This window comes from Rhea americana, unplaced genomic scaffold (genome assembly GCF_003343005.1).
Source record: "Rhea americana isolate MKP2758 unplaced genomic scaffold, rheAme1 scaffold_130, whole genome shotgun sequence".
Lineage (NCBI taxonomy): Eukaryota > Metazoa > Chordata > Aves > Rheiformes > Rheidae > Rhea > Rhea americana.
The window spans coordinates 1,311,248-1,327,883 of record NW_028185373.1 but is presented as its reverse complement, the minus strand read 5'-3'; the positions used below and the strand labels follow the sequence as shown (position 1 = coordinate 1,327,883).

The 16,636-nt window shown below is 40.8% G+C and overlaps 1 protein-coding gene across 5 annotated transcripts in view; it reads left to right on the top strand.

Annotated features, from left to right (window-relative positions):
• EVA1C (eva-1 homolog C) overlaps positions 1 to 16,636 on the top strand; it is a 41,708-nt gene that overhangs the window by 764 nt on the left and 24,308 nt on the right. For all 5 annotated transcript variants that reach the window (XM_085297789.1, XM_085297788.1, XM_085297787.1 and 2 more), the window contains exon 2: positions 14,763 to 14,959. In XM_085297789.1, coding sequence (XP_085153915.1) covers positions 14,763 to 14,959 — 197 coding nt within the window. The remainder of the gene's footprint in view (positions 1 to 14,762; positions 14,960 to 16,636) is intronic.

Here is a 16,636-nt window from a genome sequence, read left to right as displayed (position 1 = left end):
CGCCGCCCAACGGCCGCTGGGGGGGCGGGGGAAGTGCGGCGCCAGGGGCGGCGGCCGGGCGGGTGGGGAGGAGAAGGTGCGGAGCGGGGGTCTGGCGGCGGCCGCCGCCTGGCAGCGAGCACCTGCGCCTCCGCCGCCCTCTGGGCACGGGTCCGGCGGCCTCGCCGCCTGCCCGCCCGGGCGCCGCTGGGCGGGAGGTGTCGCACGCCCGGCGYCCCGTGACGGGAGCGGTGCGAGGTGGCCGCTCGGAGAGCAGCGCGGCGACGCAGCCCGTCCCAAAGCGCTCCGAAAGCCGCTTCAGGCACCTGATGTCCGGCGCTGGGGCCGGGCCGGGGCGCGTGATTCAGCTGTCCCGTAGCTCCAGCACCGTGTGGAGGAGCGCAGGAAGGGAAAGGGGGTGAAGGGTTTGCGGAGAGGTCAGATGAGAAGGGACGCGGCGACTTCTTAACTGTTCGTCGCCGTCCGTCGCTTCTCAGCCGGGCAGTGGGAAAGCCGTGTGCGATGGGCGAGGACCTGACCCCCGAGGGTGTGGACGTCCCCAGGAGGACTCCCGCTTTCTCCAGTAGGCTCGGAGTTGGGCCCTGGGCAAACCCTCCTGAGCTCTGGTAGGAAACAAATGCTGCACTCCTCTTTGCCCAAAGAGCATTTCATACTGTGAGGGAGCAGGAGCCCCTGCTAACTGAGCAGAGGCATCAGTTCTCGCTGAAAAAAACAGGTAYGTCATATAACTCAAGGGCGCTGTGTCAGTGAAAAATGAAATAGCTATAGAAACGGGAACAATGTCCCTGTTTCCAGCAAAAAGAGGGAGCAACTTTTCTTCTCTGCTTCAGACTCTTGTAACTTTTTTTTGTGTGTGTGTTCCGTGACATTTCCCTGCTGTTACAAAGTTATTTAGAAGAATAATCTTTTTCCTTTATATTTATCTCGCAGTAAGTGCAGCGTATTCCTGATTATTTGCAAGTTTAAGAAACTGCCCCTAGGGCAAAAAGCAAACCTTAACTGTTAACGAACAGAACAGAACTTTCCAAAAGCCATTCCAAAAGCCATTCGAATGCACCGAAACAAAGTTAGTACATGATTACTAATGCAAATATATTATTATACAAATTAATATAGCACATGTTAATACAGTTCAAAATGCTGGTGGAGGTCCTGCAGAGACTGGACGTATTTTTTCAGCAGTAGGAAAATACAGTTGTGATTTTGTTWTTGTCAAACTTCATAAATTTGAACATTTCTTAGCAAGCAGCCATCAAATGTAAAGACKAGAATTATACACTTAGATAAACTATGTTTCTCCTATTAGATACCTTTCACATGTAAAAGGCTTTTAAATGTTTCTTATCTTATTCTTTGGTGTTTTTTTGGCTTAACTCCCGGTTGGTAGGTAGTCGTTTTGGAATTACATGGAAATTCTCACAAGAAAATATAAGAAGGTTCAGATTTTCCTTTTCAATTAGCCACTGAGTTAAAAAAAAATCCTTCTAGTTTATCTAGGAAAGTTCATCACACAAGAGTGCATTCACATTTAAAATGAAAGATCAGATAAGGAAATCCAAGATAATTTTTAAAAGTACAGATGTATTCACTATTTAATTTTTCACTGAACTTTCCAAATAGCTGGAATAATCAAAGACAATTCTTCCTCTCACTTCAGAGACCAGCATTGTAAAAGTCATGCAGACAATTCAATAAATAGTATGTCGAAAAGAAGATTAAATTCCAAATTTGATGYCAGTCCAGACTGGGAAAATTTCTAGGCCTTAACACATTCTGCTGCTATTCTTTTTATTTTTAACATGGGGATTTAATCCAAAATGACAGAAAAGACCAAAATGTTACTGAACCCTTTTTAAAAAGCTATGCAGAAYGCACCAAAAAGTTTTTAGCTGCTTCAAAAGTAGGGAAACATACAACAGGTGCTCAGGCCAGGAACTGTCAGATGTAAGATGACACCCTGAAATGCCATCCTACCTCTGTTTAAAACTGATACCTGTTAAAGAATCACAACAAGTTCTGTAACAACGACTTCAAAGTCCTGAGCGTCTGAAGTTGCAAAATTTCCTTATTTGCTCCCGCCTCAGCAGGAACACCGACTTGATTTTTCATAAGCTCTGCTGAATTTACATGAAAACAAATCTGCCCCGTTTAAAGGGACAGCATGCTGCAGTTGCCAAGATGCAGGCAGCTCCTTCGGGTTTGTTGCTGAGAGGTGGCAAACAGGGAGCCAGCTCSCCTGCTTTACCGACTGCATGCATGTTCCCTGTTCTGAAGAGAGTCGGGTCCRACTCGGCCCTTCTAAGGATAAAGCTTCCAGGCAGCAGGCTATCCATTCCCTTACAAAGACCRTGTCGTAGAAAAGGAACTGAGCTCAGGGCTGTGAGCGTGTTCTGTACAGTTTGGTCTGGGGCTGAAAGTTTAGGAGTGCATGGAGGATTGGAAGGAAAGTTGCTGAAACTTCTCCTTCTCTTTGTAGATTGCAGGCTTTTATACTCAGATTATCAGGTGCATACTTTCTTGGGTCATTGCTTTTTCCGCTCTGTGTGTTTCCAGCATCAGATCTTTACCTCAGCAGCCCAAACTCTGTTTCACTCTCCCTCTCTGTCTTTTTCTCTTTCCCTCTCTCTCCTCCTCCGTCTCTCCTTCTGACAGCTTTCTCTAATCACCTCCCAGCCTGCAGAGAGACTATGCTTGCAGCAACTGTACATGTACTTTTTGTTGTTCTCTTTATGAATGCATTAAATTGTGCTACCAATTGTAACCTGCCCAGAGTCCGTATCTTAATCACAAGACCCAACTGCTTCTCATACAGCAATGATGACTCCTGTTTGGATTTGTCTGCTATTTTTCAAGTAGTGAGCAGGAAGTAGTATAAGTAGTTGGTGAAAGATTATTCTTTTTATATTCTTTTTTTATTCTTTTGTTTATCATTTTTAATGTTTGATTTGTATTTATTTTCCCATTTAGTAAACTGTAGTCATTTTTTGGATCACTTCACAGAACAGAAGCAGTGAAACTTGTGCAAAATGTACCCTTTCCTTTTCATAAGGGGTAGGTTGGCAGCCCTGGCTCTAAGTAGAACCTGTCCATTTGGTTATCACAGGTCAGTTATCRTTGTGATCTTGTTACTACTCTTGCACCTTTAGGATATATGGTTGCAGGTTGTTCTCATGTTTCTCAGTCCTGCTTTCAAATATAGGAGGGATTTTTGGGGGCAATATTTCTTTATTGTGCAATAGCATTTTATATGAGTAGTAATTTTTCCTAGGAAAAAAATGTTCTGAGACAAAGCTCCAGCTGCAGAGCTCTAAATCTCATAGCTGTATGAGGAGGACTCAGTGCTAGTAAGCATAATTATTTTCTCCTTTTAGTAACAGGAGATATCTGAGGTAAAGTAATGYTTATATGCAAGATACTTAAAGATCCATATAATCTATTCTTCTCTAGCAGTTTGTTGACAACAAAGAACATATGTATCAATTGTAATGGGTATGGAAAGCAGAGGTTTGCCCTAAGGTCTGCTRTCCTTAGTTTGATTCATTTTTTTGAAGTGGAATCCAATGCATGTATTTCCAAGTTTGAAATTGAAGCTAAGGGTTTGATAAAAGACACAAAGGCCTAATCCACAGTTTTTTTTTCATTTGATCTTCATGCAGATTGATRTAGTCCCACAGCTAGAGAATTTTCTTTCTCTCTAAAGCCTGTTCTCAGAGGACATCTAAAAACATCTAAAATCTTTTTTCACCAAAATTGCTAGGCATCTTCATAGTTTCGTTCCTACTTGACAAAGCACTATCCTCATGTTATTTTTATCRATGATCACTTGAAACTTTCACATTTCAAATGAGGTCCCAGTCCAGGAGACTGAGGGCTGCTGTTGGTTTTGCTTGCTCAGAGAGCCAAAATCTCAATTACTCTGAGCTGCCAGGAGACTGGCAAAATTGAAGTGGGACATTTTTTTTTTTTTGAGAAATTAAGGCCAGATGACAGCAATTCTTTCACAGCTCTTCTTCATTCAAGAGCTCATTTTCTCAATACAGGCAAAATAAGTTCTAACATACAGGCCAGCAAACTTTGCCTGTGCTGATGCTGTGGAAAGGCTGGCTGCTTGCTGTCACTACTGCTAATAGGTCCTAGCTGCTTACTTTCACAAAATGTGTAGGTGCTTAGCAGAACCAAGGTCTTTTCCTCTCTAACAAGCAAGACTAAAATTGCATTCAATATTCARCATGCATTCAACACAATTATTAGGGAAAACCCACATGTAAAATGGAATTTCATAAGCTGCACTTCTTTAGGAAAGCAGCTAGAACAGCAGAGATGGGTTTGAACAACATGACCTAARCTAAAATGTCACCTCCTTATTCCACAGAACAAATTAGCAGTCATTGCTCTCTCTTTTCATTCCCCTGCCCTCCTTGCCRGCAATGGGAGAAGAGCTCTGCTCTGTCTTTGGCTTTCTGTCCTAGCTCTGTTCTTCCTCCCAACTTTTCTCTGTGGCTCTCACTTTTCTGGGAGAAAATTCCTTCTCACCTGCAAGGTGCAGGAACATCCATTCACCTTTCTTTACATTTATTTTTAAGTGTTCTGCCTCCTTTCTTTCTCATCTTCTTCTTCTCTCCATGCCTGCTTTCAGCTTRGGTATTCTGGGTGAACTGGCCTTAGCCTCCTTTGCTCAGTTCGTCAGTCATTCTCCCTGTCTTTACCTTACTCCCAGCCAGGTTTTCTGGGCAGCCTTCAAGAAAAGAGTCTGTAACCAAAGACCAAAAATGAAGTAACTATGTGATTGCATAACTGGGCTGGAGAATGACTGTGTGGATGTGAACAGGAAGAGTTTCCCGCAGTTTAGGGAGAACCATTTAATCTCGGCCCACTAGTGTCAACTTTTTTTTTCKTTTTCCAGAACAATTCAGACAGAACTAGACATTACTTTAATTCCAATGACTTGGTCTTCTGATCCAAGAATAGAGAACAAATGGATGCAAATGGATTGCAAAAAGCAAACCAGTTCCCCCATGAAAATTAATCTCATCTTGCGGCCTTTTTGCGTTAAAAGTTTCCATTAAGTTCTATGGCATTTACCCATTCCAGATTCCCCCAAGCAAAAGGAAAATAGGCAAATGCTTGGAGCAAATGCTTTGTTTGTAAAAACGTGGCAGGATCAATCATGATGAACCACAAGGATGCAGAGAGGTTTTTTGTTGATTTTGTGTTGGTCAGATAAAATCCTGTATAAATTTTCTTGAGTCAGTTCTGTTGACTCACTGTGGCAAGTGGAGCTTGTCCTTCAACTGGGATATTTAAAGAGGTGCTAAAAGGAGTGATGTCAATGATGCATTTCCTTGATACTGGCTTGTAAATGTCAAATGTAAATTCTGGTTGCTTTGTTTAAAGGAAAACATTTCATTTTAGAAACATATTGCGCTTCAGTAATATGGGAACCAAACCTCAAAGTCTGCTCTAAAGTCTMTCAAAGCTGGTTTTTGTTCTGGAGTTTGTTCTGTGGAATAAAGAGGTGACATTTTAGTTTAGGTCATRTTGTTCATCTCTGCTGTTCTAACTGCTTTCCTAAAGAAGTGCAGCTTATGAAATTCCATTTTATATGTGGATTTTCCCTAATAATTTTGTTGAATATTGAATGAAATTTTAGTCATGCTTGTTAGAGAAGAAAAAACTTCGGTTCTRTTAAGTACCTACACTTTTTGTGAGAGTGAGCAGCTAGGACCTATTAGTATCTCCATGAAAGGATACTGTCCCAAGAACTCTCTCAAAGTGACTTAAAGCTTAATTTGATGCTTCTCCCCCAAAACCGACACCAGGGAATCCAGCCAGGAGACATAAACCTTTAGGAAACCAGACTTCSTAGGCAATATCACTCAGAGGCCAACGTGTTTGAGTCTGTCTGTCAGATTCTTACACCTCTGAGGCAGGAACTCCTTTCGTTCGTAACTGCACAGATTGCCAGCACCTCACGCATCGTGTATTGTTTTGGTTCAAATAAATAGCAAAGATTAGCTCCTTCTGCCTTCCTATTCTATTTGCAGCTGATACCCTTCAGGGTAAGACAGAGCRTCCAGACCATTTCAGCTTTATTAGAGAAAGTAGTAACGGACCTGTACCGAATAAAAACTACATTTTGGTGAGAATGTGCCCAGACAGAGAAGGCACTGTCTAACTAATCACCAAGTATCAGACTTTTATCATCTTCCAACTATAACTCACAATTACAATTGAAATATTTTGATTTCTTACAAAACACAGAGAAAATATTGTCTTAAAGGGAGCTGAAGAGCAGAAGGAGGCGTGGTTGTGCCTTATTTGTTCAGCATTGGTGAGTCATTTCATCTGAATTTCTATGCATTTTAAGAGTTTTGTTTCAAAGGTCTATTGTGTGGCTTTTGGCAACAAATTAAATACCAGTACTGTTTGGGTCCTAACTTAGAATTAATTTTAAAACATAATATAGGGCCCAATTGAAGGCCTGTGGAGGTCATTGGAAAGATTCCCAAAGATTTCAGTGGGCTTTGGATGAGGGTCTTAAAGAATCCACAAATAGCTGTCTGTTTTTCCTTATTGTTTTTATTCTTGTTTGGGAAGACAAGCATTAAGTTTTCAGAATCATTTAGCAGTTTTGGACCTTTCATTTCTTAAAGCTAAAACTGAGTAGGAGAAGAAGAAATGCCTTTATAAAGAAAATCATCAAGCTAAGAGGACAGGGTTTTTYGGCTTTTCTGGCTTGGATCTGCTGTGCTGTAAGCTAACACTGCAGATCAGTGAGCTGCCAGAGGATGGACTCAAAGATCTAAAAGGCAATTTCACTCTTCTCTGATTTATCTTATTCTCTGAAATGTGATTTTTTGAGTATCAGACACAAATGAGGATGCATACAATGTAGAGTTTGACTCACAGTCTGTTTGCAAAATGAAGCCCATATTGTATTTTCTGAGGGATGGGCAATGAACAGATCCTCTCAAGTTTGCATGGAGGCACAAGTTCGTAAATCCAAGCTTTCAAAAAAATATTTTTCCCTAGTCCCTGGGATCCTCCTGCTTACAGTCTTTGAGAAGATCATAACTTTGCTGTCTCTTGGGCATAATGATTCCCTTATTCTGTCTCCAGATGAAGCTGCCACCTACTAAGCCTTTCACCTGTTGCTTCTTGTTAATGGTGCTAGAAGAGGCTACTATGTCTCCAGTCAGAAAAGGATTTTTTTTTCTTTTTGCAAAGGCAGAAAACAGCTCCAGAGTCTTCCTTAAMACAATTGTACCTCTTGATAGATCACAGTATAGGAGGGAGAAAATCTTCCTTTTCCACTGTAATAGTTCCATATTAAATGACAGGACAAGTATTTATCCATGAGGCTTCATGGAATGGCTGAGGGAAATACAGCTGACAATAGCATGGAGTTTTCTGTAGATTTAAATCTTCAGGGATCCACAATAGTTTGCTCCCTTCTAAAATGTACTTTGCTTGCTAAGGAACTTGTGTATACTTTTACCCAGGCTCACCAAGTGCTGCATGCTACCCCTTCCCATTGATTTTGTGTAGAGGCACTGAAGTGTATAAGCACACAGGGAGAATGAGAGGCAGAAAAAAAAGTAAGAGTGAGTGAAAGAAAGGAAATGCATAGGGATCTTTCCGATTTCCTTAAAAAATCATGGGGATTAAAAATTAAGCATCACTCCTAGAAGACAGCACGAAGGAATAGGAAACTGTTGATTTGAAGAAAACAGAGAACAGCTGTAGGAGGGTATGGGAGAGAGAATAGGCAGCTGGTCCATGACTGCAGGATTCATGGATTTCCCCACTCTACAAAAGATTTAATACACAGAGCTGCAATCCAGGTTGATTGGGAGGAGTATGAAGAGGTTAGGCGGTATCCAGAGAAACAAAACCCATTTGGTGAGTATCACACCACAGAGTTACAGGATGTCTGTCTTTTCTTTATGAAGTCTTTGCTTCATTTTTCTAAAAAGAACTCATGAATTGATTTCTTATGCATGCTGTTACTCACTGAATAAGCCCTTCTCTTGCCATTTGCTCACATACTACCTTTTGACTGAATCCTTAGGCTGAATTATTTTCTGGCTCACCTGGGTCCCTTATTCTGACTTGAGTAGAATCAAGCTCTTGCTTTATTTGACTCTCTGATTTAGTAGGTAGTGGCAATTAGGATCAGTAAGATGCCTGTGATCCATGAGATATGATTGTGAGGGAAAAGTTAAGCTAAACAGTTTCCTTAGGAAAACATGCATCTTGCTAAAAGAATTCATCAAAGACCTGACAGAGATTTTTTTTTATCACTAATGCCTGCTTTTATTGCTACACTATCCAAAAAGCATTTTTACTTTTAACTTAAGTATTTTCTTATTGAAGGTTTAATCCTCCAGCTGTGTCAGTGAGGCCAGTGAAAATGGGTTGTTCCATTAGGAGCAGGTGAATTAACTCTCAGTGTATGTCTACTACCTCTTTAGCAGCCTGTTTACTTTTAATGTAAGTAAGGGACTGAGTTGGAAGTGACAACTCTTATTTTGGCCTATCTACTTGGGCTTCAGGGAACTTGTAGGAACTTTTTTTTTTGAGTCTTTTCCCCTCAGGTTTGAAATTGGCCAGTGAGCTCAAAAGTTGTTGAGTGAGGAAATGACAGCTGGACAAGCAGCATGAAGCTCATAAGCTTCATTTCCTTCAGAAATGGTGGACTGAAAACTCAGGGTCTCATTCTAAAATAAGAAATGGTATTTGAAGCTCTGAAACCAAACTAGAGTTTTGGAATTGGAGAGCTGAAACTGTTTTTTCCAAGTGAGCATCTCTTTCTACATCAAAAAGGTATAGATAACACCAATTTATGRGGAAATGCCCCCAAATTAAAAATAAGATGATTATGCAAAAATTCTTTCCCTTGCATAGTAAGCCATCTCTCCATGACATCTTCATGGAAGTGTGACTCTTCAGCCCATTGTGGGGGACTCCAGAAATGTTTACAGCCCACAGGGCAAACACAAGGATAAAGTTAGTAGGATGGCAGTCACGGGCAAGGAGGATGAGTGTTCACAGCAGTAGTGGAAAAGGCATATCTGAAAACCAAGCAACGAAGGRAAACGGAGTCAAGTTAACTAATATGCAAAAAAGCATATATTAAGCAAGTAAACATACCTATTTGTATTTGCCAAGTGAAGTTGTTATGCTCATTACTCAACAGTAAGTAGAATGAACAATGCTTCTTTCCAAGGGCATTTCTTTTTGATAAAAGCCTGTGAGATTAGGTCTTTCTAGTATGACTCAGACTGTATGCTTACAAGACACTTGGTAGGTGAAAAAGAATAAAATGCTGGGACAAGAAATTGTTGTGAATTTTAGAGATGGAATCAGAACGTTAGTTTAGAACATTTTGCCATCTTTCCCCATTATTAATTCTAAAGTTCTTTCTACAGAAAGAACTTGAAGACAACCAAGGCAAGAGACTAAAGAGAATTATGGGAGRCAGATCCCTGCTTCTGTAAACAGAGCCAAACAGGCACTGTCACATCCACTCGCACAGYGCAGCCCTGGAAGCAGTGATGATGCAGTAACTCTGAACAGCATTGCCTGCGGTATAATTGCCTCTAAAGAACAGTGGAGGATATGCTATGGGGAGGAATGGAAACTTAGGGGGTAGTTTTCTTCAACCTTTCCTTCAYAAACCAGTGGAGAAATACTGCATCTGTATAACAATTAGTGTCATGTTGATTCTTCAAACGGTGTTTGTAGTAGAGTTTATCAGTGATTCTGTTCTGCATGAAATCTCTTCTTTCAAACCTGCCAATCTTGCTTGTGTATTTTTAATGCCTGTTGGCACAACTCTTGGAAAAACTGCAGGAGCTGATGTAGATTTACCAAATGGATTAGCCATTTGGGACTCCCACAACAGTATAGGTGATATTTCAATCTATTCTGATCTAAAGGGAATTCCTATGTCTTAAAAGCCAGCTAGCAAATTGCTGTGCTAATTAAGCTGGATTGAACTATGCACAGTAACCAATATTTAAAATAATTAAATATGTATATAAAGACCTGATTCGGAGAATTCTTGTGGGCTGTGTGCTACTCAGCTTCAGACCCTATGAATATTATGTTGCAAAGCAGCTGTTTTGCCAAAAAGACATTATGTCTGTCAACACTGAGATTGCATTTAATATGTGCTAGCCATTAGACTAACAGCTCGCGCTGCTCTGGCTGGTGCTTCCATACGGTGCAATTATGCTGGTAAAGTGGGGTTGAGCAGAATGTACATATTGCTTTAGTCTAACTCTGACAACAGAAAAGGGGCTTTAAGGTCTTGCCTCAGTGTCCTGCACCATAAGGAATAAATCCAGTGAATTCTAGTGCCTTATATTATCTTGCACCATACATAGGAGACGTAACACATTTCTTGGCTGAACACTTCCAGATGTTTTGGTGGTGTCTCCCCCCCCCTTTTTTTTTCTTTTTTCCTTTTAACAGCAACATTCAAAGTTCCCCATTTTTCCATGTTTTTTAGCGAGGGAAAAAAAAAAGCTTTTTCTCAATTTCCATGCCTTCAGGTTCATACAACTACTACCATTAGTGTTGTCATTCAAAGTAATAATACCAGGAGCAAATACAGARTATAAAATCTACAACATTTTAAGAGTTCTGTTTTACACAAAGAGGTATCTGTTTACAACCTTAACTCTCCTAGGCCCGTTATTGTCATTGTCATGTCAGTKTATCAGTCCATTCTGCAAAACGAAGTGATCAGTAAGGCTTAAAACTTTGTTCAGCTGCTCAGTCTCAGTGTTTTGTGCGCTCTTCTGGTGCTATGTTTTTTAGCTGAAGTTCTTTGTCAGCACAGCTGATGCCGTAACTAATTTGGCTAATTCTATAAGAAAGGATTACGCTTGGATTTTGCATTGGTATTTTGAAGCTCAGTAAAAAGTTACAATGAATGAGTAGTCTGGGTTATGCAGACAGTTGGGTGAGATGATACCTTCTGGCCTTCAAATCAATGGAATCTGTTTATTGCCATATGATTCAGGCTTAACTTCTGAGCCAGTCTAACGTCTTTTAGATGATTTTGTATGCAGAKCACCACATACAATGCCTATGAATGTGTGCCTTGGATAAATGGGAAAGCTCCTAGTGGGGCTTTCACACAGTGATGTAGAGATGTTATTGGGACACTGCAGTATTGCCAAGTTTTTCTAATTTAGTCAAATCTTACAACAGTTGTCATTTTATTTAAAGTTTCAAATTGTTTTAAAGAAGAAACACTTTTATTACATTTGAAAAAAGAAAGAGAAAATCTATAGTCCTCCCAATTGCAGAATAAAACTTGAAAAGGTGACTACCATGGCTAACCCCACCCCCATCACCCAATAACTCAGAAAACAAGGAGAAGGAACTCACTTTTTTAAACCACCAAGGTTTAAACCACCTGTTTTAAACCTTAAGCCCTCTAAAGACTTCTGTAGGGTCTACTTAAGATTCCTTATGCTCAGTGTAAGAAACCCCATAACTCTCAGGTCTTCTGGTTTGCTTGGCAAGGTGCAAACCAGAGCTCACCCCAGCGTGGTGAGTTGTCCACAGGAAGCRAATCTGGATGTGTGCTAGCTGCGGAGGCCTGAGGGAATACTTCAGCAAGCAGGGAACCGGTACTTAAAGGTGTGCTGTAGCTTTATTTATTTTATTTTTTTTTTAACGTTTCCTCTGAATTTTCAACTAACGGATAATAATTAATTAAGGAAAGACAAAACAAGAGAGAGCTGACTGACAAATAGTGCCTTGGAGTGCTTGTAGTCCATACAATGTGCTGGGCCAGTGCCTAAAAGTGACACAACCCTGCTGTCTATTTTGGATGACCTGATTTAATTACCCCAGTTGAGGGAAATGCAGAAAAGGAAGCACACTTTAAAAAGAGTGACAGACCCATTCAACTGTTACAATGCTCCCTCTCCCCATAATCACAGCTGTTATTAGTTATACAGATAAGAACATATTTTCCCCTAACCTTACATTGTCATTCAGCTGAATGTGTTGCCTTGAGGGAAGTGTGTTTCTGCAGAGGACTTAGTAAACAATATAGGGGCACTTGTGGTCTCAAGAGCTTTGTACCAGGGTGACTACGAGGCCACGCTGCCCAGGGAGGTGTGGGAAAGCAACTAGAAACCACTCGCTCCTGTGCACGCACTGCTTTGGGCCCAAGGTAAGAGGTAGCAGCTGCTACTCACTCCCCAAGCCTGACCTTCCAGGTGGGCACCAGGCAGGCAGAGCCCTAGCACGTGGAAGAGGGTCTGCGTGAGAGGAGGAAGAAAGCTGGAGTYTGTCAGGGAAGAAACAAGAGGAAATTGTGACTTCTTGAATCAGAATCCCTTTCCGTGGCTAGCTGTGGGCTGCCCCGTCTGCACCACCCTTCATAAAGCGCTGGCTGGTCAGCCTGGTTGTACGCAGTCCATGTGTGTAGTAATTAAAAAAAAATTAAAAAAAAAAAAAAAAAAACAGGTTACACGATCTGCCTTGTGAGGCAAGCAATGCAGATACTAGTACGTCACCACTTCTCTTATCAAATGTTAGCAGCCGATTTCCATTACTATTTTAATCCTTTATTGTGTTCAAATATGCAAGGATTTTAATAACAGCAGTGTCACTTTAAAAGCCACCAGGAAGGCCAGAGAGCATGATGTCTTATTTTCACCATTCCATCTAACAGTATTTTTACAAGTGAACCATATTGCTATACAAAATCAGAGCAAGTTCCTTTAAAAGCATTTTTTAAAGGATTGAATAGTTGCAATTGTTAGAGAAAGGTGCTTAGATACTGGATTAGGAATTTGCAGGATCAAAGTAGCAGTTAAGATGCCAGGGAACTCATCCAAATCACAACATAGCTGATATTCTTTAGGGAATACTGTGCTGTTTTGTATACAGCACTCCTGGTTCCAAGTAACTTAAAACCTGAAGAACTGAAATGATTACATATATCAGGCTAAATCTTTCAAGGTGTTGAGTGCCCGCAACTCCTGTTGGGCTGAATACTTCTTTACACTGTGGCCTTTTATGCTATGATGGCAGTGTAAAAGGTGTTCGGCCCCAGTAAATACCCCTGGGGGCCCCTCTACAGTATCAGACTGTAGAAAGTAGCTTGGGTGCAGTTGGGCATTCATCCCGTTTTTGTGGTTATACTCAGCACCTTTCAGGAGCAGGCTCATGGAGGAGTGGCTCTGGCAGGCAGGCTCATTTATTTATGATTTCAATCACATAGAAAATACAGGGGATAGATTCTGCCAGTTTTGTTTAATGTGTAAGAAGCCAGAGGGATATTAGTAGGGCTGTTCCCCTGAGATGCAAATGCAAATACAGGACATGAAATTCTGTCCATTCTGAATTCAGTGGCAATGCTCAGATTGAGTTGGTGCGAGGAACTCATCTGTGCCTTTGGTGCCTTGGAGGATATGCCTAGCTGACTCCTGTCCTCTCTTGGGCTCTAGAAGAGGAAATGCAAAGATGGTAACAGCRTAGGCTTCCCCTTTTTCCAAACTTACTAACAGATAAGGAAGCTCACTTTTCATATCCAAATCATTGTGGCTGGAAAAGATGTCAGAGAATTGAAATATTTTGTTTTGATAAAATTTACATGGAATACTTAGATTTTTATTTCAAAGCCATTTTTCCTTTTAAAAAGTGCTCTTTGGTTAAAGGTTGAAAARGGGCAACAAATCTGAAAACTTAATGGCATGAGGGAACTTTTTTCCCTTCTTTTCTAGGAGAAAACTGAATTCCTTTTTTTTCTCGTTATGATACAAAATAATTATCATTCTGTTTCTGATTCAGCCACCAAAACAAAAAGAAGAGATGTTTTTTCTCCATTATACTTTAGTAATAATGCTGCTGTCATCCCACTGGGGCAAGGATATAGGCAAAACAAGGCTCCTAAAGATAAAAGCTACTACTTTCTCCTTTATTAAACCACTTACATGTTTGGAAAAAGAGACAAAGATAAGAAATTTAAAATTCTGAAAATTAAAAAGATACTTATGTGATCATTTTCTCCATTTTAAAGCTTCTACCAATCTTTTTTTCTTAACAAATAAACCAGCAGAAGCTCTTAGTATTTTTTCCTTACTGCATAAGTTGGTTTTAGAAGGTTTTGTTTTGGATTTCTTTTTGCTTTGAATGTGGATGACCTTGCTGTTCTAGAAGTTGGGTATTCATTTTAGAGAGAACAATATAGAATGTAATGGATGTGTAAGAATCAAAGAAAACTATTCAAATGCAGTTATTGTATACACATAAATAGAAAGTTTGATAATAGTGAGTGAGTTAGAAAAAAGATTTGCTCTGAGCTGCAAGTTTGCAAAGCTGCAAGCTGCAAAGAATACCTTAACCAGTTGGAATGAAGCAGTCTAGGCCACAGAACCAAGGAGTAGCCCTTCCTACTTTTGAGAACATGCCCTGGGATCTTTAGTAACCACAAACAAGGACCTGAACCCATTTGTTGTCTGTGAAATTGCATCTCCAGCACTGTGCTGCTGCTGGGGTACTGGTACAGCTCTGACTCACCGCCACTTACTAGATCACAGTGCCGCGACCTGTTGTTTTTCAGGCCTGATGTAAAAGTTGACCCATTCATAGAACCKCATGGTGTGGCAGCGGGCCATACTTCCAACCTTGACTACGATGCCCTTTCCAGAGACTGATTGTGGTTTTCATATTACCTAATGAGCTTATCATTTCCTGTGCTAGTTGTAACACAGCTAAATATTTTCTAGGTTACCTAACCAAACTTCTGCAAAATCACACCGCCTATGCCTGTGATGGGGAACATTTGAGTCTGCACTGTCCTCGGCATTCAACAATAAGTGTTCAGTCAGCATTTTACGGGCAAGACTACCAAATGTGTAGTACCCTGCAGCCTGAAACCAGGATGACAGAACCCRTAAACTGTGTGGCACCCACTTCTTTGCAGGTATCACATATTGTAAAGGTTCTTCATGCGAAATGTTGTTAAAGATTTCCATGTGGTGAGCTTTACTGCATGAAAACTGCAAGTATTCACCATGTTGAATGAAATTATGTTGCATTTCTGTCTGTCTGTCATGCCAAATATTACAAGAGAAGGGGTCCATCTGACCAACAGGAGGTATCAGTCACATACCTGTAGATATTCCCATAGGCTTGTGAAAAGCTTTGTAGGTTTCCTTCTATTTTGATAAGCCTGCCTTTGAAAAACCCTTCTCCATGGCCTTAAGTATAATCAATTCTCTCCTAATCAAGGAGTGGGTTCTGACAGCGTAGGCCAGTCTTAATCCATCACACAGGCCCTCCTCATCCCCAGGAGAGGATACACACCTGACAGGACTGGGTTACAAACACACCAAATATAGTGGCATTCTAGCAGAAGTTTGGCTTGTTTGATGCATATCTTCAGTCATTAAAAAGGCCCAGTGACAGCTAAATAGCAGATCCTAAGCACTTCTGCAGCCACCTACATTTCCATGAATACAGGGCTTTTATCAGTAATACCTTATAGTTTGCTTCCTGGGCCTTACTTCATAAATTATTATTTTCTGCTATGGAGACTTTTTAACAAGGCTAAGAAGATCTGGCTTACACTGATGTCAAAAGWTTCATCATAGTGAAAAGGTCTAGTCTCAGGCACAATTCAACAAATCTTTGCAAAAATGGGAAGTCAGTGGAATCTGAACACATTCTATCAGTGAAGCTGTTGTAAATGCTTTACAGAAGCTCTGCTTCCTTGAAACACTTGTGCTTGTAGCTGGAACATTGCTTCTTGACAACAGGGCATCTCTGTTCCTACCACTAGTAAGCTGAGGGGTTTAACAAAGTTGTTTGGGTGTAATATCCTCTCTCCAGAAACAAAATTAGGGCAGTTTTGTAACTGTGGCTTGCACATGCTGTACTGCAGCTTCTGAAGATATTCCAGAAACGACCTGTGGGCCATGTGAAAATACAGCTCTCCACTTAAAGCTGTAGGCCAGATGCATCCTTGATGTCATTTTATTGACCACAGTGGAGTGACATCAATGATTATTTTGGGATTGTGAGTCTTGAGTGCCTTTGTGAGGTCTCCATGGACAATTTTTTCCCTTGGGTTTAATAAACACAGCATGGGATAACTGTTGCATAAACCATCATCAACATTCAGGCACTGTGCCTGATCAAAGATGTGAAAGCATTTTGACAAGGCCACAAATGTGAGAGAGACGAATGCTCTGCATCTCAGGATTTCCGGTCCTGTCAAGGAGAAGAGGCATATCCTGTAAACTGATTTCTTAGAAAAGAGCACCAGTGATTTCATCCACTCCTCCCCTTCCCTTTGGAAACGTATCTGTATAATCAGACATGATGCTATCCTACAGACAGGAGGAAGCATAACAGGCATTTTATACACTGACCCCTTATTAAAAGGATCACAGCAAAGTTCGATTTGTTCCAAGATATTAATAGCCCAGTGCTATCTCGGTACGAGTATCATTGTTTGCTTTCACGGCTGCATGTTTTTGCACAGCAGCATGATAGAAAATGTGACTGCTCTTTGCATGAAGTAAAGGAAAATACAAACAAATGTGCAGGAGATGGTTCAGCTCAGGTACAAACATAAGGTATTTCAGTAGGGGACAGC